Source organism: Pelodiscus sinensis, chromosome 24 (genome assembly GCF_049634645.1).
Source record: "Pelodiscus sinensis isolate JC-2024 chromosome 24, ASM4963464v1, whole genome shotgun sequence".
Classification (NCBI taxonomy): Eukaryota; Metazoa; Chordata; order Testudines; family Trionychidae; genus Pelodiscus; species Pelodiscus sinensis.
The window spans coordinates 8,722,971-8,745,055 of record NC_134734.1 but is presented as its reverse complement, the minus strand read 5'-3'; the positions used below and the strand labels follow the sequence as shown (position 1 = coordinate 8,745,055).

Here is a 22,085-nt window from a genome sequence, read left to right as displayed (position 1 = left end):
GTGGGGGATCTGTGAGTCAGGAGTGAAGGGCACCAGTGGAGGAGCTGTGGGGGGAGTGAGGGGCACCAATGGAGGTGCTGTGGGTGTGGGAGTAAAGGGCACTGGTGGGGCGTGCTGTGGAGGGAGTGATGGGATACTGGTACGGGGATGTGGAGGGCATCAATTGGAGATTGCAAGGGGGAGTGAGGGATACTGGTATGAGGGCTGCAGTTGGGGGGAGTGAAGGGCATTGGTGAGAGGGTTTTGGGGGGGAGTGAGAGGCACTGGTGGGGGAGCTGCAGGGGGAGTGAGTGGCACTGGGGAGGATGCGGGGGGGAGTGAGGGGCACTGGTGTGTGGGGTGCGAGAGGAGTGAGGGGCACTGGTGAGGGGCTGCAGGGGGAGTGAGAGGCAGTGGTGTGTGGAGTGCGGGGGGAGTGAAGGGCACGAGCGTGTGGGGGGAGTGAGGGGCACTGGAGTGTGGGGTGCGGGGGGAGTGAGGGGCGCGGGGCGGTGCGGGGGGGAATGAGGGGCACTGGTGAGGGGCTGCCGGGGGGGAGTGAGAGGGACTGGTGTGAGGGGCACGGGGCGGGGCGGGGTGGGGGGAATGGGGGCACTGGTGAGGGGCTGCAGGGGGAGTGAGGGGCACTGATGGGTGGGGTGCGGGGGGGAGTGAGGGGCACTGATGAGGAGCTGCAGGGGGAATGAGGGGTACTGGTGTGGGGGTGCGGAGGGAGTAAGGGGCACTGGAGGGTGGGGTGCGGGGAGAGTGGGGGCACGGGGCGGTGCGGGGGGGAGTGAGGGGCACTGGTAAGGGGCTGCGGGGGGAGTGAGCGGCACTGGTGGGTGGGGCGTGGGGGGAGTGAAGGGCACGGGGGTGCGGAGGGAGTGAGGGGCACTGGTGGGGGACTGTGGGGACAGTGAGGGGCACCGCCGTCTCTCTCCCCGGCCTCCCCCCCCCACGTTTCTCCATCCCCGGCTGCGGGGGGGCGGAGGGAGGCGCCGCGGGTTGGACGCTGCGTCAGCGGCAGCGGGATGGGGCGAGCGGAGCCGCGGGAGCCGAGCCGGGCAGGTACCGGAGCGTGCGGGGCTAGGCAGGGGTTGGGGGATGTGTGGGGCAGGGAAGTGAGCTGGGTGGGAGATGTAGGGGGCTGGGTAGGGGGCTGGAGAATGTGGGGGGCAGGGGAGGGGTCTGGGTGGGGGATGTAGAGGGCTGGGGGATGTGGGAGGCAGAGAAGGGAGCTGGGTGGGAGATGTAGGGGGCTGGGCAGGGGCTGGGGCATGTGGGGGACAGGGAAGGGGGTTGGGTGGGAGGATGTGGGGGCTGAGATGGGTGTGGGGGCAGGGAAGGGAGCTGGGTGGGAGGATGTGGGGGGCTGGGATGGGAGTGGGGGATGGACAGGAGGCTGGGGGGCATGTGGAGGCCGGGCATGGAACTGGGGGAAGAAATGTAGTGCGCTGGAGGATGGGTGGGGGAGGGGAAGTGGGGGATAAGTGTGGGGTGGGGAGGGCAGATTGGAAGGGTGGGGGAGAGAGGGAGACATGTGGGGCTGGAATTGTGCATGGGGGAGACGGGTGCAAACCAGATCCCTCCAGTAACCCTCCCTTGGGGGCTGATTTAAGGAGAAACTGGGGACTATTTACCCTCTATGCCCCTAATTCAAGTGTGGGGGGGCCTCCTTGCCAGAGCCCTCCAGTCATAGTAATGGAGGGCTAGGGGCTGCAGAGATGGGGAAATGTGCTGGGGTGTTTATATGGGGCTGGTTGTTAGGGCTGCGGGGGGCTTGGGAAGGATATGGGTGCTGGAGTGTTTGTGGGGAGGTGGGAGAAAGGGATGGGACACTGGGGTGTTTGTGGGGGGCAGGAGGAAGGGGCTGAGGTGTCTGTGAGGTGGCTGGGGGGAGGGGATGTGATGCAGGGGTGTTTGTGGGGGCTGGTGGAAGGGGCTGGGGATCTGGGCTGTCTGCAGGGAAGCCAAAGGAAGGAGACAGGGCTCTGGGGTGTTTGTGTGGGCTGGAGAGAGTGGCTGGGCTGTCTGTGGGAAGGGCTGAGGATAGGGGCTAGAAAACTGGGGTGTCTGGGGGAGGCTGGGGGAAGAGGACAGGACACTATGGTATTTGGGGGACTGGAAGAAGGAGCAGGGAGGCCTGAGTGTCTGTGGGGGAGTCATGGGAATGGCACAGGACACTGGAGTGTTTATGGGGGCTGTGGAGGAAGGGAATGAGGGAGCTGGGGTCCAATTGAGGGGACCGCAGGCCACCGTGACCGCCCTTTCTCTGCCAGGCCCATAGTGGACCCCACGAGGTGCTGGAGGGCTGGGGGCAGCACCTCACACCGACCATGGACCGGAGACCCCCCTGAGCAGCGCCAGAAGAACCCGAGTTGCAGCAGACAGCGGGGGTGACAGGGACTCCTCCCCCCCAACTGGAGAGTCTGGGCCAGCCATGACCCCCACAGGTCCCTCCTGCCCCCTCGGATAGCTCAGTCCCTGGCTGCACTGCCCAGAGCCAGGCAGCACCCCAGGTACCAAGAGGCAGGGGAGGGATCTGGGGGGTTTTCTCTGTAATTCTCAAATACCCACCCCCAACCTCTCTCTAGCCCTTCTCAGAAACCCAACCCCCTCCTGCCCCCACATCACACCCAAATCTGGGGAGGGTCTGGCCTGTGGGTGTACAGAGGGGATAGAACCCAGGAGTCTGGAGGGGGAGTCTGCCCCATAGGTGTCTGGGGGGGGATAAAGCCAGGAGTCTGGGGGGAGGGGTCTGGCCTGTGGGGGATAGAACCCAGGAGTCCAAAGGGGTCTGGCCTGTGGGTGTCTGGGGGGATAGAATCCAGGAGTCTGGCCTCCCACTGCTATGCCTACACCCCAGTTCCACTAGTGCAGAAAGGACCCATCTCTCGGCTGCTGCCTGCTGCGGCCTTCGGTGCCCGGTGGTGCACTCGCCCACTAACTCGGTGTCCCTGCCCCGCAGTGCCCCGCAGGGCTCCCTGCCCACGCGGACTGGCCGCCCGAGGGAAGATGACCACGAGCCCCCAGGAGGCCCTGATCTCTGCCTTCCTGCACTTCATCGAGGAGCGGGGCAGCTGGGCGTACGGGGCGCTGAGCCAGACCTGCCAGGCGGGACATCCGCTGCGTGGAGACATGAACCTGCTCTACCGCAAGAGTAAGCTGGAGTGGCGGCAGCACAAGGATGATGAGGCCAAAAAGGGGTAAGCGGGGATCAGGACGCCTGGGTTCTCTCCCTGGCTTTGCCCCTTTTTGGGCTGCATCATTGGGCTCCTCCTCATGTTTCCTTAGATGCTTTATTACAAGGAATCCCCAAACTCAAGGCAGATTCTGACCCCAAGGGCCAGGAGTTGCCTGGGGCCATATTAGCCCACAGCTGAGAGGTAAAGGTCAGCTGCAGACCAGGTCTGCTGGCTCATCACGGCCCAGCCTGGCGAAGTTAAGGGGAGCTGGGGCAGCCACACAGCCCTATGAGGCCCAGGGCAGTTGCTGGGTGCTATCTATGGCAGCCACATGGTGGGTAGGGGTTTGGGGCAGGCCCTGTCCCTGTGAGTCTGGGGTTCAGGGCTGCCAGCCCAGCCCCCCAGGGTGTGAGAGTCTGGGGTCCAGAATTGGGGTCTAGACTGCCGGTGTCCTGCCCCCAGCCCTGTGGCATAGATAACACACATGTGGCACACAATATGGAATAAGTTGAGAAGATCTGTCATAAAGCTTTAGAAGGGACTGTCTCTGGATGGCTGTTTATACAGGGATCCTTCACCCAGCACTGGGACAAATCAGGGTTCCCTCGCCCAGCACTGAGATGCAGCCAGGGTCCCCTCGCCCAGCACTGAGATGCAGCCAGGGTCCCCTCGCCCAGCACTGAGATGCAGCCATCTCTGGCTTGCCCCCAGGCCGCTGTGGCAGGGTGAGCCGTGGTGCCTGGAGCCATGCAGTCCAGAAGCTGCGACTCCTTTACCCAGATCTCATGGCCAGTAGCTGCTGCAAGGCATTTCAGATGCAGGATAGAACAGAGGTTGCAGCAGCAGCTGGCTGTACTGGCAGCAGAGTGCCGCACGCATGCAAGATACAGCACAGAGTCCCGTTGCTGTCACTGCCCAGATGTAGCACGCTGCACAATGACTAGTGCACACGGCACCTGCATCCCACATGCCAATGCCATTCTCTGTGCCATTGCTGATGGCGCAAACACTGCTAGCCCTTGCACTAGTCATGCGATCATTGTTGTGCTCTGGCACCATGACACAGTCACAACTGGTAACATACACTGCATCTGCATGGAGTTCTAGGCACGCTGAGCACGGTGGTGCAGCCATTAGCACAAGTGCTATGTGTTCTCATGTGGCACCACTGGCTGCAGCCTCTGTGCCTGCCTTTGGGAGCAAGAGCAGCAGGGCCCTCCCTGGGCCAACAGGACAGGAGCCCTTGCCTGGGTTGCAGGGAGTGAAGGCTTGCGGGCCTGGTGGGAACCGTGGCACCCAGATGGAAACAGCTGGGCTGTGAGCCATGGTCTGGCTCCACTATGGGCATCTTAAGAGTCCCTCTCACCCGGGAATAACACTGGGAGGAAGCTGCGGGAGATTTGGGGAGGGGGCTGTGGCAGGGGCTGGTGGAGGCCTGGGGAGGGGACAGCAGCAGAGTCTGGAGGGCCCCTGGAAAGGGGGCTGAGGGAGGTCTGGGGAGTGGGCTGTGGCAGGAGCTGAGGAAGATCTGGAGAGGGGGCTGCAGTAGGGTCTGGGGGACCCCTGGGGAGGGGGCGACAGGACCTGAGGAAAATCGGGGCAGAGGGCTGTGGCAGGGTCTGGGGGGGTGCCTTTGGTGGGGGCTAAGGGATATCTGGGGAAGGGCTGCGGCATAGGTGAGGGCAGGTGTGGGGAGGGGGCTGTGGTGGGGACTGGCAGAGGCCTGGGGAGGAGGCTGGGGGAGGTCTAGGAAGGGGGCTGTGGCAGAGGCTGGGGGACCTCTGGGGAAGAGGCTGAGAGAGGCCTGGGGAGGAGACTGTGGCAGGGGTTAGGGGAGATATGAAGGTAGGGTGGCCAGATGGTTTCAACAAAAATACCAGACACTTAACATTACATCACAATCTACATGACATCTCATTTAGAAAATACCGGACATTTCTATTTTCTCAATTTGTTTCCCAAACAGAAAGTTCAAATACTGCACTGTCCAGTTCAAAACCGGACACCTGGCAACCCTAAGAGGGGGCTGGCTGAGGTCTGGGGAGGGGACTGGCGGAGATCTGAGCAGGGGGCTGTGGCAGGGGCTGGCGGAGGCGGGGGGATTGCGGCAAGGCCTGGGAGGGGGCTAGGATAGAACCCAGGTGTCCTGGCTCCCAGCCCTCCCCGCTAGCTGTTCCTGAGAGTAGAACCATCTGTGTCTCCCACCCTCACCCCTGGCTCTTTGTGTTCCTGCAGCTCCACCAAGGACCCAGGAGCGGGAAAGCTCCGGGACGTGGCCTCCTTCCGCCGCCACTTCCGGATGGGCTTCATGACCATGCCGGCCTCGCAGGAGCATGTGCCCCACCCCTGTGCCAGCGGCATGGCGCCCCGTTCCCTCTCCTGCCACTCAGTGGGTAGCATGGAGAATGGTGAGGGGGCCACTGGGGCTCGGAAGCCCCCAGCCAAGCCCCAGCGCCACCCCAGCACCAAACTCAGCGTGCCAGGCGAGGCGCCGGCGGCAGAGCTGGGCGGCAGCAGGAAAACTGGTGAGGCCTTTGGACTGCCTGGGCTGGGGGTTGGCATTCTCCAGTGTGCCATTAGACGGTGCTGTGGGGCAGGAAGTGGGATGGAGCTCAGTAGGGGGCGCTCTCCCTGGGCAGGCAGAGCCAGCCCCAATGCCCTGGCATGTACTAGGGATATAATAGCGTAGTCGATTTAAAGTTGATAAGCAAAAGCTTATAGGTTAATGCTATAGACTACATGCATTTCCCTCTCCCTCTCTCCCTGCCAGTACATTTTTCAGCAGGCTGGCAAGCAGCATGGCTCAGTCCTGGCTCGCACCGGGTCTGGGACCTACCCCTGCTGCTGCTCTGCATTTCAAGTGTATAAGGAGCCAGGCGGGCAGGCAGCTCAGCTCAGTTCCCGCTCGCGATGGGTCCAGGAGCTCAGACCCTCCCTATTCAGGGGCTGCCGCCTCTTTCTCAGAAGCAGCAGCACAGGACAACAGGCAGCCAGTCTACGAGGGGGACTGGTTTTTAAACTGGCTCCCCTCATGGACCAGCTCCCAGCTGGCACCCTGCACCTGCTGTCTGATACAGCGGCAGCAGTGCGGAGTGGTAGGGGTCTTCTCGGGAGTGAGGCCAGAGTGCACTGGCTGCCAGCCCTGCCCCCAGGGACTATAGAATAGTCGACTAACCGATAACATTTCATGAGGTTACTCGACTATTCGATTAACCGATATTTAACACCCCTAGCATGTACCCAGCGGGTGAGATGTAGCATATTGTTAGTGCACATTAACTAGCCCCCAGCTCTTGTGCCCAGAGTTGGGCTGGGAACCCTGCTGTCTGGGCCAAACCTCCGCTGCAGCAACTGGTCAGCTGCCTTCAATTCCCCCCACAGCTTCAGACCAGCCTGGGACTCCTCTGAGGTGCAAAACAGTGTGGCAGCATGTTTCAGCACCACTTTACTCCACCCCAGAGGTGGCTGCATCTCAGTGCTGGGTGAGGGGTCCTTGTGTAACCGGCTGCCCTGCCCCAGATATGGCTGCATTTCTGCTCTTCCTTCTCTCTCTCACAGGCCCCCAGAAGTCATTCTCCGAGAGCCGGGAGTTAGGACGCAAGGTGCCCCCCCAGAAGCCTAAGCGGAGCCCCAACACCCATCTCTCAGTGTCCTTTGATGAGACCTACAGCCGCCCCTTAGTGACTCCACCAGGCGGAGGGCCCCCGCCGCGGTTCAGTAGGGCCTTCTCCCACGGCTATGCCAAGAGCTCAGACCCTGAAGACGAGGAGCCCGTCTATATTGAGATGGTGGGGGATGTTTTCCGGGGCGCTGGGGTCCCCCAGCCACCCCCCCCTGTGCTGGACGAAGACTCCGATGACAGTGAGGCGATCTACGAGGAGATGAAATACCCACTGCCCGAGGAGGCTGGTGAGGGGCGCGCCGATGGCCTGCCCAGCTCCCCCCACCCACGCCAAGCTAAGAGGCTGGGGGCCCCAGCCTCCCCCTGTGACATCCCTCCTCCCTTTCCCAACCTGCTCCAGCACCGTCCACCCCTTCTGGCCTTCCCCCAGGGCAAAGGGCACAAAGCGGGGAGCCAGGAAGCCTCCAAACTGCCTGTGCCATGCCACACCAAGGAAGCACCAGCCACTTCCCATCCACCCAGCCACCAAGTCCTGGCGCCCTCCGGTCGAGCCCGCAGCCACTCCACACCGCTGCCCCCGCAGCCCGCCGGGCAGCCCAAGGTGGAGAAGGAGCTGCCCAGTTCACACAGCATGATCTGCCCGCCGGCCAAACCGATGCCCTCCCTGCTGCCTGTGCCGCAGCCAGCCAAGGACAAGCCGGCCGTCTCCTACACCATGGTGTACTCAGCTGTCAAAGTCACTGCCCATGCGGTGCTGCCAGCTGAGCATAAGGCAGAGAAGGAGATCTCCGTCCTCCATGGCATGTTGTGCACCCGCCCAGCCACCGTGCCCGTCTGCAAGCCAGCCCAGCGCCCAGAGCCACCCCTGGGCATGCTGTGGACTTACCCAGCCTCGTGCGGGGCTCTGAAGCGTCCCCCGGCCTACGAGAGCATCAAGGGAGCAGCCACCAAGGCCTGTGGGGCAACACCACCCACAGGGAACCTCCAGCTGCACGACCGTGGGGCCTTCGCTAGCATCGCCTGCTCCCACGTGGTGGCTGGCACAGAGGAGGAGATGCTGGGTGTGGGGTGGGCACTGCAGAGGAAGGGACTTTTTGGCAATCGGAAGGGCAAGGGGCCAGAGAGTGAGTATGGGAATGGGGCAGGACCTGTCCCTTCTAGGGGGCGCTGGCCCCCACCTGGCTGCAGGGCAAAGACTGGCTGGTTCAGGGGGGTGGGAATGGGGCATGGGCTTGTCCCTTCTAGGGGGGCGCCAGCTCCCACTCAGCCCCGGATCAGGGACTGGCTGGTTCAGGGGGGTGGGAATGGGGCATGGGCCTGTCCCATCTAGGAGGGTGCCAGCTCCCACCTGGCACCAGGTCAGGGACTGGCTGGCTCGGGGGTGGGGAATGGGGTGTACTCCCATCTCACTCTCTGCTTTGCCCTGGCAGAGCCCATGGAGGGCGCCCGGGTGTGGAACGGCAATGGCGAGGCCCCACAGAAGCTGGAGAGAGAGGAGAAAGCCCCGGCGGCAATGGCACTTTCTGGGATCCCCATTCGGGCCCCAGGCCCTGAGGGAACGGTGCCCAAGCTGCCAGGCTGCCGCACAGGGCTGCCTGTGCCATGCCAGACCTTCCCTGCCTGTCATCGCAATGGAGGTACCACTCAGGGCACACCGGGCTGCTGGGCATGAGGTGGGCAGGAGGGACCCTGGTGCAACCCGCCCTCGTGTCCAGGTGCAAGGGGTGGAGCCAGCACTAACCTCTGTTCCTTTGAAGCAATTATGGGGGAACAGACAGGCCTGGAATGCCTATCAGAAGTGGTCAGCAGTGGGTACTCTCCTCCAACTCAGAGCTGATCCCAGCGTAGTGGGGGATGGGCACGGGGCTCCCTGTGGGGGTACTGTGCCATTTGGGGCAGGGCAGGGAGTGCTGTGCTCTATGATGACCTATCTCACTGCTGGCTCCCTGCTCCCCAGATCTCATGGGGGGTTACCGCCTGGGCCGGTCGGCCTCCACCTCCGGGGTGAGACACACCACACACACGTCGAGACCCTGCAGCCACCCCAAAGACACGCCCAGCCTGGTAAGACACCTGGCAACCCTGGGAGACAGGGGAAGCCTAGGGGGGCTGGCAGGGGCTGCGGGTTTGGAGTGAGGGGCACCGGCAGAGCTGTGGGGAGCTGAGGGTTGGGCTGGCAGGGGCTGCAGAATGGGAGTGAGGGGCACCGGCAGGGCAGGGGGGGGGCAGGGCTGCAAGGGCTGTGGGTTGGGAGTGAAGGGCACCAGCCAGGGCTGGGGGGGAGGGAGGGAACAGAGCTGGGCTGGTAGGGGCTGTGGGTTGGGAGTGAGGGGCACCAGCCAGGGCTGGGGGGAGGGGGGGAGCAGAGCTGGGCTGGCAGGGGCTGTGGGTTGGGAGTGAAGGGCACCAGCCAGGGCTGGGGAGGAGGGAGGGAGCAGAGCTGGGCTGGCAGGGGCTGTGGGTTGGGAGTGAGGGGCACCAGCCAGGGCTGGGTGGAACCCAGGACTGGACTGGCAGGAGCTGTGGGTCAGGAGTGAGAGGCACTGGGAGGGCTGGGCTGGCAGGGGCTGCGAGTTGTGTTTGGGGACCACTGAGGGAGCTGCGGGGACCCCCAGGTTGGGACAGTAATACCCCTCTCCCCCCGTTGTGTGTTGGGAGGGATGTGGCGGAGAATGGGGGCTCAGGGCATGCTTGGCGGCATTTCTCACTCTGCGCTCCCATGGGTAGGGCCTGCCGCCCCTGCCACCGGTGCCTACGGTGGCGCAGGGGGCCCAGCAGCGGGATGGGAAATTGCTGGAGGTAATCGAGCGGAAGCGCTGCGTGTGCAAGGAGATCAAAGCCCGCCACCGGCCACAGCGCAGCTTCTGCAAGCAGGAGAGCATGCCCATCCTGCCCAGTTGGCGCCGCCCCACGGACACCCGCAAGGCGGGCACACCACCCTGCCGGCGCCAGCAGACAGTGCTATGGGACACGGCCATATGACGCCAGGGGGATGGATGGCCTGGCTCCTGCTCCGTTCCAGCCACACTGCCTTAGACAGTGAGGGACAGCAGCCCCCTGCGGCCGGGGTAAGGGCGTGAACTGCTGGCCTTTGACCCTCTGCCCTCCTGGCGTCTTGATGCCATGGCACCCCTGCTGGAAAGACCCTGTTGGATGGGCCAGGGACAGCTGGACTGCGAGTGAGGCCTGGATCAGAGGTGAAGGGGGTGGGAGGAAGCTGGGATTTTAGGCAGGATCCTAAGTGGGGGTAACAAGACTCCCTGCTGTGTCAGATCACTGCCCCTGGACTGGCTCTGGGGGGTCACAATCAGGTGTTACTGGTGTCGATCGCAACCACACCACCGCCCTTCCGTCACCCAAAGCCACAAGGGGAAGAACAGACAGGACTGGGGTGGCCAGGTTTGAAGGTTGGGGTGGGGAGGAGACCAAAGGTCTCTGCGACAGTGTTCCCTGCAAGCCAGGTGCCTGTGCAGCTGCTCAGGAGAGATTCCAATGTTGCCTGGCTGATTAGCAGAACGCCCGCAGATAGGTGTTTCTCCTGGTAGTGCACATCCACACATGCCTTGGTGCAGCTAAAAATTTATTCCGTGCATGGATGGAAAAGATTAGAGGGAACATTGCTCTGCAGGAAACCAAAATCAACCCCAGCCATCTGCCCCGCTGACCCCCAAATGCCCCTCCTCCACCTTACAGTGAGCGCAATTCCCTCCTGCTGCTGCCACATCCCATTTTTAGGCATTCGGCTGGACCGACGTGGGATGTGGGCCTGCTTTGCGCACCCCCACTGCCTGGAGGCGCTAGCTGCTGGGGGGAGTGGTCTCCCGCCATGACGCCTGGGTTCTCCCTCCCCTTGATATATTTAATTTACTTGCTGGGGGATGGGAGGCTGTATTGAGTGTAATGAGATGATGAAACTGCTTTGCAAAATATTTATGCTGGGTTGGGATGGGGGGGGGGAGTATTTATAAAGACAAATAAAGCATCAAGCAGCGGTTCCCATTCCATTTTCCACCATCTCTTTGGGAAGGCAAACAATTCGTCTGGGGACGCAGCTGAGTTTAGTTCTGGGCTGGTTGGGGCAGATTTACAATGGGGTTCATGTCTCTTGGCACAGTTTCAAAGGAAAAGAGAATCTGAGATGGGGGAATAGATGAAAAAGTTATTTGAAATGCAGCTTGATTTACTGCTCTTTAGTGGAGGACTGGCTAGTGGTTACAGCAGGGGGGTTGGGAGACAGGACTCCTGGGTTCTCTTAAACTCCATGTTTGGCAACTAGGACAAATCCATCGCCTGTCTGTGCCTCTGTTTCCTCACATGGGGAGGATTTAGAGCAGAGGGGTCTCAGCACTAGGACTCTTGGGTTCTGGGCCCAGCTTTGCCCCCGCGCACTGTGTGACCTCAACCAAGTCACTTTCACCGCTCTGTGCCTCCAATTCCCCCCACATGAGCACTCCTGTCCCCTGCCAGCAGCAAACAGCGCACCACTCTTCGCTAGCACGGATGCTAGTCCAGAGCTCAAGGCTTTGCTCTGACACACACAGCCGGCATGGAGGTGAGGAACGGATGGATGTGTCTTTGCAAGGGGAAGCAGTGTTCTGAACTAGTGGCAGAGGAGGCAGAATGCGTGCTAGCCAGCCCTGGGTTCCACAGCCCTTCCTGCGATGTTTCCATCTGAAAATGCCATTTGGAGCAAATAGCAACATTTGGGGGTTTCAGGTCAAATGGTTTTATTTTAGATTACATTATACCTTATTCTTGTTCATCCAAGCAAACTTTAAAGCAATGTTTCTACTTTATCCAGAAAGATTTTTTAAATTGATTATTATATATAATGTAATCTAACATTTTTAAAAAAACCTTCAACTAAAATAGGAACGTGTTTCAATTTTGACTTTGTTTACATACAACATATGCGATTACTGTATGCAATTTTTTCCATTTAATTTTAGAACCTAGCAAATTATAATTATATTTCATGCTATTTGTTATATACCATATATTATTTATTGAAAATTAATAGGTAGCAGGTTTAAAACAAATAGAAGGAAATACTTCTTCACACAATGCATAGTCAATGGGTGGAATTCCCTGACAGAGGATGTTGTGAAGTCTGAGACTAAGTCTGAGACTCGTTTTTTGAGGAGTACAGGATCTGTCGAAAAATCACCCTGCTGTCGGCAAAACCACATCTAAATCACAGTTCCAGTTTCGAAATGGCACTTGTTTGAAACAGCGCCAGGACACGATTTTGCAAATGAAGCGCAGGATATTTAAATCCCTGCTTCATTTGCACTTTCGATGTGCTTTATTTACATCCCTCTGCCAACAGAGGAGTGTAGTGTAGACACGGCCTGACAGGGTTAAAAAAAAACAGGACTATGCAGCACTTTAAAGACTAACAAGAGGGTTTATTAGGTGAAGCTCATCACCTAATAAACCATCTTGTTAGTTTTTAAAGTGCTGCATAGTTCTGTCTTTTGTTTCGGCAAGACCAGACTAACACGGCTACATCTCTATTAGGGTTCAAAAAAGAGCTAGATAAATTATGGCAATCACAATAAACAATGCACACCCAGTCACCAATCCAAAATCCATGCCAAAATCAATGGCAATTAGCCAGGATGGGTCTCTGTTTGCTATGAGCTGGGAATGAGCGACAGGATGGATCACATGATAATTCCCTGTTCGGTTCATTCCCTCTGTGGCACATGGCATTGGCCATTGTCAGAAGACTGGATCCTGGGCTAGATGGGCCTTTAGGGTGTGTCTAGACTACCTAGTTTTGTCGACAAAAGTGGACTTTTGTCGACAAAACAATACCAGCGTCTACACTACCGCGGAGTTCTGTCGACATAATGTCGACAGAACTCCGCGGTTTTGTCGACGCTGGTATACCTCATTTTACGAGGCATAACACTTTCTGTCGCCAGAACTCTGTCGACAGAAGGTGTTATTGCCTGTAACACTGCGTCCAGACTACGGAGTTCTGTCGACAAAGCGGCTTGCTTTGTCGACAGAACTCCATGTGTCTGGACGCAAATTGTCGACGGAAGTTTTGTCGACAGTATCTGTCGACAAAACTTCCGTCGACAAAACGCGGTAGTCTAGACGTACCCTTAGTCTAGCCCACTATGATCAAACTTTTATATTTAAATAAAAAGACCAAACTTTAAACCAAATATCAAAACAAAAAGTTTATTATTTTTTATTATAAGTTGTATTATATATGTAATATAATTAGGGTTGGAAGGATTATGATTTTTATTGGTAAATATTGGTCAATATTACTTTCACCAGACACACACATCAATTAAAATATTTCCATCAAAGATAATGAAAATGTACAGATTAGGAAAGGTAAGAAAAATGCTACTTGAGAACTTATTGGAGTTGAAGAGTATTTACTTTATATATTTTAACTTGATTTGACAATTAATGTTTTAATCTCAATTGTCACTTTACAATTATTGTTTGACCTCCCATTGTCTGGTCTACTATAATTTCTTGCAACTCTGAAAATTTAGAGTGATAAAAATAAGGGGAAAATGCTTAAAATCCATAATAATATATAAAAATGCTTAAAATAAACTGTCAAAATTATAAATAAAAATTGAATTCTGCCAAGCCTACATATAATTCATGATCAAATCAAATAAAAATTGTTTCTGACAGTTTTCAGTTAGATTGAACTATACACTGTCATTCTAAAATGTTATTATTTACAGTAGGTTTTGGATTCTTTTTGATTTCTGATTAATTTAAAATATATCACAAATAAAAATACAATTATCAATAATCTAATTTTGAAAAAGTCATCTTGGAATTAAATGTTTTAATTTGCAATTATAATCTAAATGTTACTTTTTTATTGATTGTTCTATATAGTAAATCATAATGGGTATGTCTACACAGCAACATTATTTCAAAATAACTTAGGGTATGTCTACACTACCCTCCTAGTTCGAACTAGGAGGGTAATGTAGGCATACCGCACTTGCAAATGAAGCCCGGGATTTGAATTTCCCGGGCTTCATTTGCATAAGCGGGGAGCCACCATTTTTAAAACCCCGCTGGTTCGAACCCCGTGCAGCGCGGCTACACCGGGCACGAACTAGCTAGTTCAAACTAGGCTTCCTAGTTCGAACTACCGTTACTCCTCGTGAAATGAGGAGTAACGGTAGTTCGAACTAGGAAGCCTAGTTCGAACTACCTAGTTCATGCCCCGTGTAGCCGCGCTGCACGGGGTTCGAACCAGCGGGATTTTAAAAATGGCGGCTCCCCGCTTATGCAAATGAAGCCCGGGAAATTCAAATCCCGGGTTTCATTTGCAAGTGCGGTATGCCTACATTACCCTGCTAGTTCGAACTAGCGGGGTAGTGTAGACATACCCTTAGTTTGCGTCTACATAGCAGGCAGTTATTTTGAAATAATGTCAAAATACTGGTAAACTGGAGGACTTCTTACTCCAACTCCTGTAACTCTCATTGTACGAGGAGTAAGAGAAGTCGGAAGAAGAGTGCTCTATTTCAAAATAAAGTGCTGTAGACACTCCCAATTTCGAAATAGGCTATTTTGAAATAAGCTACACAATTGATATAGCTCACTTTACGTAACTTTTTTCAAGTTAAGCCCTGCAGTGTAGACACACCCAATATGAACAAATGAAAAGTCAAAATTGAAACAAAAAATCCAGTTTTATCAAAACGATTTTTCACCCCCAAATATCACTCAGCAGGGAATTCAGAAATAAGTTAGGTACATTCTGATCTGGAGGGATTTCAGAATAACCATGGAAAAAAATTCTGCTTTGCACAGATGCCCACAAGGGACCTCGAATCTGTCCACCCTCCTTTCCGATTATGGAAGGACAAGGTAGGGATACACACTAGCATAATCTCCGCACCCAGCACACAAGTGTTACATATCCTATGTGAAGGTGGAGGGAGTCCATCATCCCAGCCTTATCTCTCCACATGCAGGCAGCTACACAAACAAAAGCCAATGCACATGATTATCCTAGCTCAAGCTGGAGGATATTTTGGCAGCTTGGTAGGTGCAGAGGGGGCAGGAAGCAGCTTTTTGGTTTCTCTTTGCATTTCTAGAGCAAGGTGGATACAACAAGGGGGGTACTCTAGTATTTAGACTCCTAGGTTCTATCTCTAGCTCTGTGAAGGAAATGATGTCTAGTGGTTAGAGCGGGAAGGTTGGAGTCAGGAATCCTGGGTTCTCATCTGGGAGGGGAGGAAGGGTTGGTGAGTTAGAACAGGGAGCAGGGTCTGGGAGCCAGGACTCCTGGATTTATTGTAGCTCCACCCTTGCTTTGCTACACAATCCCAAGCAAGTCACATCACCGTGCTGTGCCTCAGTTTCCCCCATGAAAGTGTACTATATTGCCTTCGCTGCCACCACAATAATTGCAAGGCCTGGGTATGGCCATGCAGTGCTTTAGGATTCAGAGACAAGTGAAAGATGGTTCTTCTATTTACCCTTCTTTCGGGCCAGCCAGGCAAGTGGCTGGAAGCTACTTTGCCAATATACCAGGGTGTGTCCTGTCCTGAGGGAGCTACCCTACCTGCAGAACAAAGGACAACAACAATGTATTTAAAGTAGGGTCACTGCAAAAACAAACACACCAAGGTGTTGCCAAAAAACAAGTGTTGAATTGCCTCTGTATTTAGGGTTATTTATTTTTGAGGAATGGGCATTTCTTTTGTAAAGTGATTCTGTGCACTATTAAAAGAGAACTCCGCTAACAAGTCTCCGTGTCTGTGGCCTGGTGATTCTTTCATTCCAGACAGGAGGGTGGATGGGCTGCAAGGTTTCTTTCATTCTAGGCAGGAGTACAGAGCCCAGCTGGGACCCAGGCTTCCTAATAAAGAAGTTGCTAGCTCTAGCTTGCTTGAGTCTACAATGCACCTGTGCCAATCACATGTGAAGCTACCCTGAAATCTCCAGCCATTCAATGGGCCACACTTGGAAGTCTAATGAAATCTACCAACGGTGCTAGCACCATCAGCTTTCTCAACACTGATCCAAGCAGGCAAATTAGAAGAAGCTATCTCTTGGGATGCTTCTTGGAGCCCTGGTCAGGCCGTACATGTGGCCCCTGCTTGGTTCAGCCCTGAGTCACTTAACTGCTCACCATCTAATGGTTGGCACCTACTGAGGGGTTTTCCTTGTTGAAGAGGTTGATTCCCTGGGCCTCAGGCCTGGCTAGTGCTTTGATTAGGCTGGTGTGTTCCTTTTCTTCCCCTGTGGGAGAGCAATGCTATCCCAAGGTTCTCTTGGGACATGGTTCAGAGTACCGAGTCTCCCATTCCCAGACCAGTACTGACTTGGTGAGCACAGGGCCCCAGCACACTCCCAGTGGGCCCTGGGGGAGCCAACCCCCTGGCATCTCTAGGAATTCCCAAAGAGAATCTAGTCCGGCTGCCTGGCTAGCACAGTTTCACCCTCTGTACCGAGCCCAATCTGGCTAGACTCCTGTAGTGGGATCTTAAGGCATGGAGCAAAGGGGCAGAAGTAAAACAGGGGCAGGAATCCCATTCTAAGGGTCTCTGGATAATAGGCCCCATTTTCTAATGTGCGGTCCAATCTGGGGTGCTTGGTTGAGCATGCAGTGGGCTGGGTCTTGACTACAGCTCAGAGTGACAAATGCACAAAGTCGGACTCCAACAAACAGCAGCCATATATGCACTAATGCATTCCCTCTGTTATGGCCAGGGAGAGAACCCAGGAGTCCTGGCTCCTAGCTCTCTGTTCTAACCACTAGGCAATGCTCCCCCTCTCGCCCCATTTCACCCATGCTGCCATTGAGATAAGAAGAGCCTCTAAACCAGTGGTCCCCAACTTTTTGGGGCTGCTGGGCACCCGGGGGCAGGGCCACCCATACGCCACATGCCCAGTGCTGGCACCACCCATGCACCGCACTCCTGGGGCCGGCACCACCCATGCGCCGCACTCCCGGGGTCGGCACCACCCATGCGTTGCATGCCCGTGGCCGGCGCCGCTCCTGTGCTGCGCACCCAGGAGCCAGCAGTGCCCATGCACCGCACGCCTGGGGCCAGCGCTGCTCCTGTGCTGTGTGCCCAGGGGCTGGCACAGCCCATGCACTGCGCGCCTGTGGGCGGGCCCAGCCCCAATCACTCGGCGGGCAGCCCCAATCACTCGGTGGGTGCACAGAAATGGCCCGGCGGGCGCCATGGCACCCGCAGGTACTGAGTTGGGGATCACTGCTCTAAACAAATTCCCAAGGTGGGGAATGACCATGGGGATCTTTCCCAGGGCTGTGGCAGGTTCTCCATCACTGGCAAATCCAGCTAGGATGTTTGTTCCAAAGCTCCAATCTCTGGCCAATGTCTTGTGGTGTGTCGGACTGATAGCCCCTGCTGGACTTTACATTCATGAATCAACCTCTTCTAGAGAGATTTGTGCATCAGATCTTCCTGAACCCGTCTCAGCCAGCCAGTTCTTCTCTCTCAGCTAGTTCCTTTCTTGGATTCTTAGCCTAACTTCCTGAGGGAACTGCAGCCACTTAGCCCTGGATTCAGCCCCGTCACTCAGGCTGGACTAAGCATCTTCCTGACAAGCTCCAGCCCGCATGGAAAGCCACCCAGGGTCTGTCTACACCAAAATGCATTTTGAAATAGCTTTCCTCCCTCATGTCCTTCCACTTACCCCTCCCTAGCCATCCTTCCTGATGTAAAATAAATACACATATTTTCATGAACACAAACTCTCTTTAACAAAACTGGGTGTGGGGATGGGGAATGAAACTGGTGAGACTGGGGAAAGGAGACGGGAGAGGGGAAGAGAGAGTGTGGGAGAGGGGAGGGGAAAATCTGGGAGGAGAGAGCTGGAAGGGAGAAGCAAGGGGAAGAAGGGGAAGGGGAAGCTCAGGGCTCAGGTTTGGGGGTCTTGCTGGACCAAGTTGATTTTCATGCAAAGCTGCTCCTGGGTTCACCTGTGGCCTTTGATGGACAGGCTGGCAGATATCCTGCCATAGACAGCCGCGTTCCTCCATCTAGTGTGGAGATCATGGACGTTGGGGGCATCCCCCCCAAACCTGAATAAGGTCCATGATCTCCACCCTGGACCAGGAAGACGCCCGCCTTCTCCGGGCCCTGTCAGGCTCCTGGGAGCTGGCAGACTGCTCCTGGGGAGCGGTGGAGGGCTGGCTGCCAGTGGCTTGCTGGCTAATATTGTGGGGCCACTGGGTCAGGGGCAGTGACTGCTGGCTCTGGGCTGGCAGGCTTGGAGCTGGCCCAGGCACTGTGGCCAGAGTCAACCCCTTTAAGGGCTCTGGAGAGTGGGGAGGGAAAGGAGTGTTCTTGGTTGAGGCCGGAGTGGCCACCAGGGCACCCTGGGAAGGTTAGAGGCCCCCTATTTCTATATAAGTGTCTACCCAGCACTTATTTCAAAATAGGTATTTCGAATTTGGCGTTATTCCTCGTGGAATGAGGTTTACCAAATTTGAAAGAAGTGCTCTGCCATTTCAAATTAATTTTGAAATAGCAGTTTGGCTGTGTAGACGGTAGTAAGGTTATTTCGAAATAATGGCTGTTATTTCAAAATAACTTTACAGTGTAGACATACCCCCAGAGACAGAGATATTCCCAGTGTCCCGCTCCCTCAGGAGTCTGGTCCAGTGTTCCCTGTAAGCTGAGCATTTAGATGCCTAGCCAGAAGAGATTCATGCGCTGCCCAGGTGATTAGCAAAGCACCCACATCATGTTTTTACTGGTGGTGCACATTCACACATGCCTTGGTGCACCATGAAAAATGTATTCTGCGCATAGATAGAAAAAATTAGAAGGAACAATGGTCTGGTCCAGTGATTAATCACCCACACTGAATTGCTGCCTCATGGCTTATTGGAATGCATCTGGCTTTAACTCCCAACTGCTGGCTCACATTCTCTCCTTCTCCACTGAACAGCCCTATTGCACCTGGTGTTTTTCCCCCCCATGTAGGTACATATATAACCACCACTGGTTCTTATCTGTTGCTGTGGTCTAGGTGGCACTGCATGGGACTGTGAACCACACTGGGTATATGGCTTACATATAGACACCATGATCTGATCACTTCTCACTCTTCTCAATAGATCACACTCTGTAGTCTAAGATATTTCCTCCTGTCCTTCAGTAACTTTTTGGTGACATTTTTCTATTTCCCGTGAGCTTTTGGGCATCATGTTTTAAATGTGTTCAGAACTAGATGCAGTATTCTAGCAGCCTTCTCTCCATCTTAGGTGACCGTCAATGTTCTGCCTGTCCAGCAGTATATTTATTTCAAATATTTTTACCCTGTCTATTTAAAATATTTGAGGCGGCTTACAAAATGTTTTAAAACACAATACAAATATACATACAAATTTAAAAATATGAGACCCCAGAGGGACAGAAAACTTGCTAAAAACATCTTGAAAGGAGGAACACACACATACAGACTCAAACACCAATAAAAGCACAAGAAAAAAGGGCGGCTTTAGCCTGACACTGAAACAATGCTAACGTTGGCGCCATGCGAATATCCCAAGGAAGAGAATTCCACAGCCTGGGAGCAAAAGCTGAGAAGGCCCTGTTCCACTTAGACGTTAATCTTATCTCTGTAAGTGGGGGAACACTGAGCAGAGCCTCCCCAGCTGACCTCAATCCCCAGGAAGGTTCATATGGGAGAAGATGGTCCTTCAGATACCCCAGACCCAACCCGTTTAGGACTTTATAGGTCATAACCAAAACTTTAAATTGTGCCTGGAAACATACCAGAAGCCAGTACAGCTGCCAGAGCACTGGCATCATGTGCTCTGTATAACAAGTATTAGTTAAAACTCAAGCAGCTACATTCTGGACTAGTTGAAGTCTCCAAAGGCTCTATAGAGGCAACCCTAAGGTGTGCTTTTAACAGTGCTATTGCTATATGTCTTCAGGCACTTGTATGGTCCTTGTGACAACACTTATGGCAGTTTAGTTACAGTGTGCTTCATGCTGGTACAGTTTACTGCGGTAGTGGGCAACCTGCGGGCCCGCATGTGGCCCATCAGGAGTTTATTTGTGGCCTGCAAGACACTTCATTTACCATTTCTCACGAGCAGGATTGCCAGCTTCCACAGATTTCCATCCATGTGGGCTTTTTCCTACTGCTATTATTCAAGTGACATGCACATCAGCCAAGAGCACGCACACAACACTGACTGCATACACCAGCTGGTGGTTTGGTTCCCTCTAGGTGCACATGCCCCTGGTAGTGGGAGAAGATTTTGCATGCCGCACCACCACACATACACACACCCTGCCAAATCAGGATTTGGAGGCATGGGAGGACTTGTCTCCTCCCACCCCGCCCCCATCGGGCAAGAAGCACATAGTGCTTAGAAGCGCGGCGCCCCTTGCAGAGCTGGAGGAGACTTTGCATGCTTCTCCCATCCCCAGGTTCTGATTGGCCTGGGGGCAGGTAGAATGTGCAGTCTCTCACTGCCCATCCTGGGCACTGTCAGGATTGACTAAGTGCCGTGCGCTCCCTGGTCTCTAGGTCCTGATTGGCCTGAGGGCAGGGGAGTGGCAGGGCCTCGGCAGGCCGGATCAACCCACTTGACAGGCCGGATCTGGCCTGCAGAGGCTCTTTTGCCCACCCCGGTGTACACCCTCTGCAACCAATCAAAGTGCTGCTACGATTCAATTGGCACACCCTGCAAATTAGCAAAACTACTCTCTCCTGGGAGACTGTCTTGGTTATGACAATCTAGAAGCCCACTGAGATGAAGGAGAGCCACTCATGTGGCCCACTCACTAGCCTGAGTTTCCCATGGATGGCTTACTACTCTACAGGAGTGGAATAAGCTATGGTAGTCTAAGGCAGTGTGGTCACAGGATAAAGCACTGGACTGGAATTTAGGAGACCTTCATTTCTCTGCCTTTTTCTCCATCTTGGCTAATAATATCAATTCCTTTGTAAAGTAAAAAAGCTCCATAGTTATCCATGAACATCTCTCCTCCGCTCAGCACATGAGCAAGGGCTGTGTGCACAGGAGTGGTGTGCGGGCCAGCCTTCACACTGCAACATACATTCAGTTCACTGAAGTCCTGCCTTCAGTGAGGAATTGGGGATGTCCCTCCAACATGCACACATTTCAATCATGTGCCTTTCAGAACGTCTCACTTTCACAAGGACACTCACAGTGAATTTCAAGCAGGCATATGGGGGTAGGGAGCAGGATATGCATGTAAATTGGTGAGGCCAGCACATCTGAGGCGGCTAACTCAGGCGGAACAAATTGGAGGCATCCTTCCTTCCCTCACGCATGTTCCTACCTCAGTTTCCCTGCACCCCTTTTGCTGACACCAATCATAGTGTTTATATTTCCACTGCGCTGGGAACGGAGGGAGTCATGTAAGGCTAATGCTGTAAATAGAGCATTAACTAAACAGTCACAGACTGTAGTTATTGTTTTATGATGTTGCTTTTCTCTGGACTCCAGAATCGTCCATAGCTTTTGCCGGAGCAGAATGCAATATTCCAGAGGGGGCCTCTGCAGAGAAGGGGCAGAGTCTATGCTACCATTAATACCCCTGGACAGCACAAGGCAGTGTTCTTATTGCAGCCAAGTGGGACCCTGGAGACAAGGTGGCTGAGGTAAGATCTTTCTGTGGGAGAGAGAGACAAGGTTGCAAACTGAAAGAAATATAATAAAGTTTATCTCACTCACCTTGTCTCTTCATTATTGTAGCAAACAGTTCAGTGGGAAATCTCTCACCAAAATCAGCCAAGCAGCAGAAGTCAAGCCCAACAAATAACAATATTGGAATGATAAATATCCCAAACCTGAATTATAAAGGTTCACAATTACAACTCCTTGGTTGGAAAGTGAATAAAAGAAGTCTGCCTGCTCTGGAAGCATCCCCTTAAAACAGGCTCATTAGCAAGGTTCTGGTGTTTCCACCACACCTACACCCTCTAGAAATGGGAGATTTAACATTGCAAAGGTGTGACACATTAACAGCCCTTTCCCTTTTTACAGATTAAGTAGGAACAGCCCATACCCTCTCCCTGTAGTGCTTTGCATTTCTGAAGGTAAGCAGGAACTGCAGGCCTGGATTGCCTTGTCAAGCCCACACTGATGTCTGGTTTCTGCCTCCAGAAAAAAACAGTGGTGAGTGCATGCCTCTGCAAAGAGAAGAAACCTCTAAGGTAGGTTTTGACTGAAAAGGAGATCCAAAGATGCTTTAAAAATAAAGGAGCCCTTGCCCAGCACTGAGATGCAGGGATGGCTGGTTATACAGGGATACTACACCTGG

The 22,085-nt window shown here is 54.4% G+C and overlaps 1 protein-coding gene across 1 annotated transcript; it reads left to right on the top strand.

The window, feature by feature from the left end:
- Window positions 1-866: 866 nt before the first annotated feature.
- On the top strand, window positions 867-13,744 carry NYAP1 (neuronal tyrosine phosphorylated phosphoinositide-3-kinase adaptor 1). The gene is made up of 8 exons (XM_075907585.1): window positions 867-1,050; window positions 2,262-2,501; window positions 2,951-3,188; window positions 5,403-5,692; window positions 6,726-7,913; window positions 8,220-8,426; window positions 8,747-8,853; window positions 9,517-13,744. Exons 3-8 carry the CDS (start codon window positions 2,998-3,000, stop codon window positions 9,769-9,771), a joined length of 2,238 nt encoding a protein of 745 aa, XP_075763700.1. The 5' UTR covers window positions 867-1,050; window positions 2,262-2,501; window positions 2,951-2,997; the 3' UTR covers window positions 9,772-13,744.
- The last annotated feature ends 8,341 nt before the right edge of the window (window positions 13,745-22,085 follow it).

What these genes read in the sequence shown, in the direction of transcription:
- NYAP1 (XM_075907585.1), top strand. Translation starts at nt 2,998, where the DNA reads ATGACCACGAGCCCCCAGGAGGCCCTGATCTCTGCCTTCCTGCACTTC. An exon ending in GATGATGAGGCCAAAAAGGG is followed by an intron (nt 3,189 to 5,402) that starts GTAAGCGGGGAT and finishes GTGTTCCTGCAG; the next exon opens with CTCCACCAAGGACCCAGGAG. An exon ending in GAAGGGCAAGGGGCCAGAGA is followed by an intron (nt 7,914 to 8,219) that starts GTGAGTATGGGA and finishes TTGCCCTGGCAG; the next exon opens with AGCCCATGGAGGGCGCCCGG.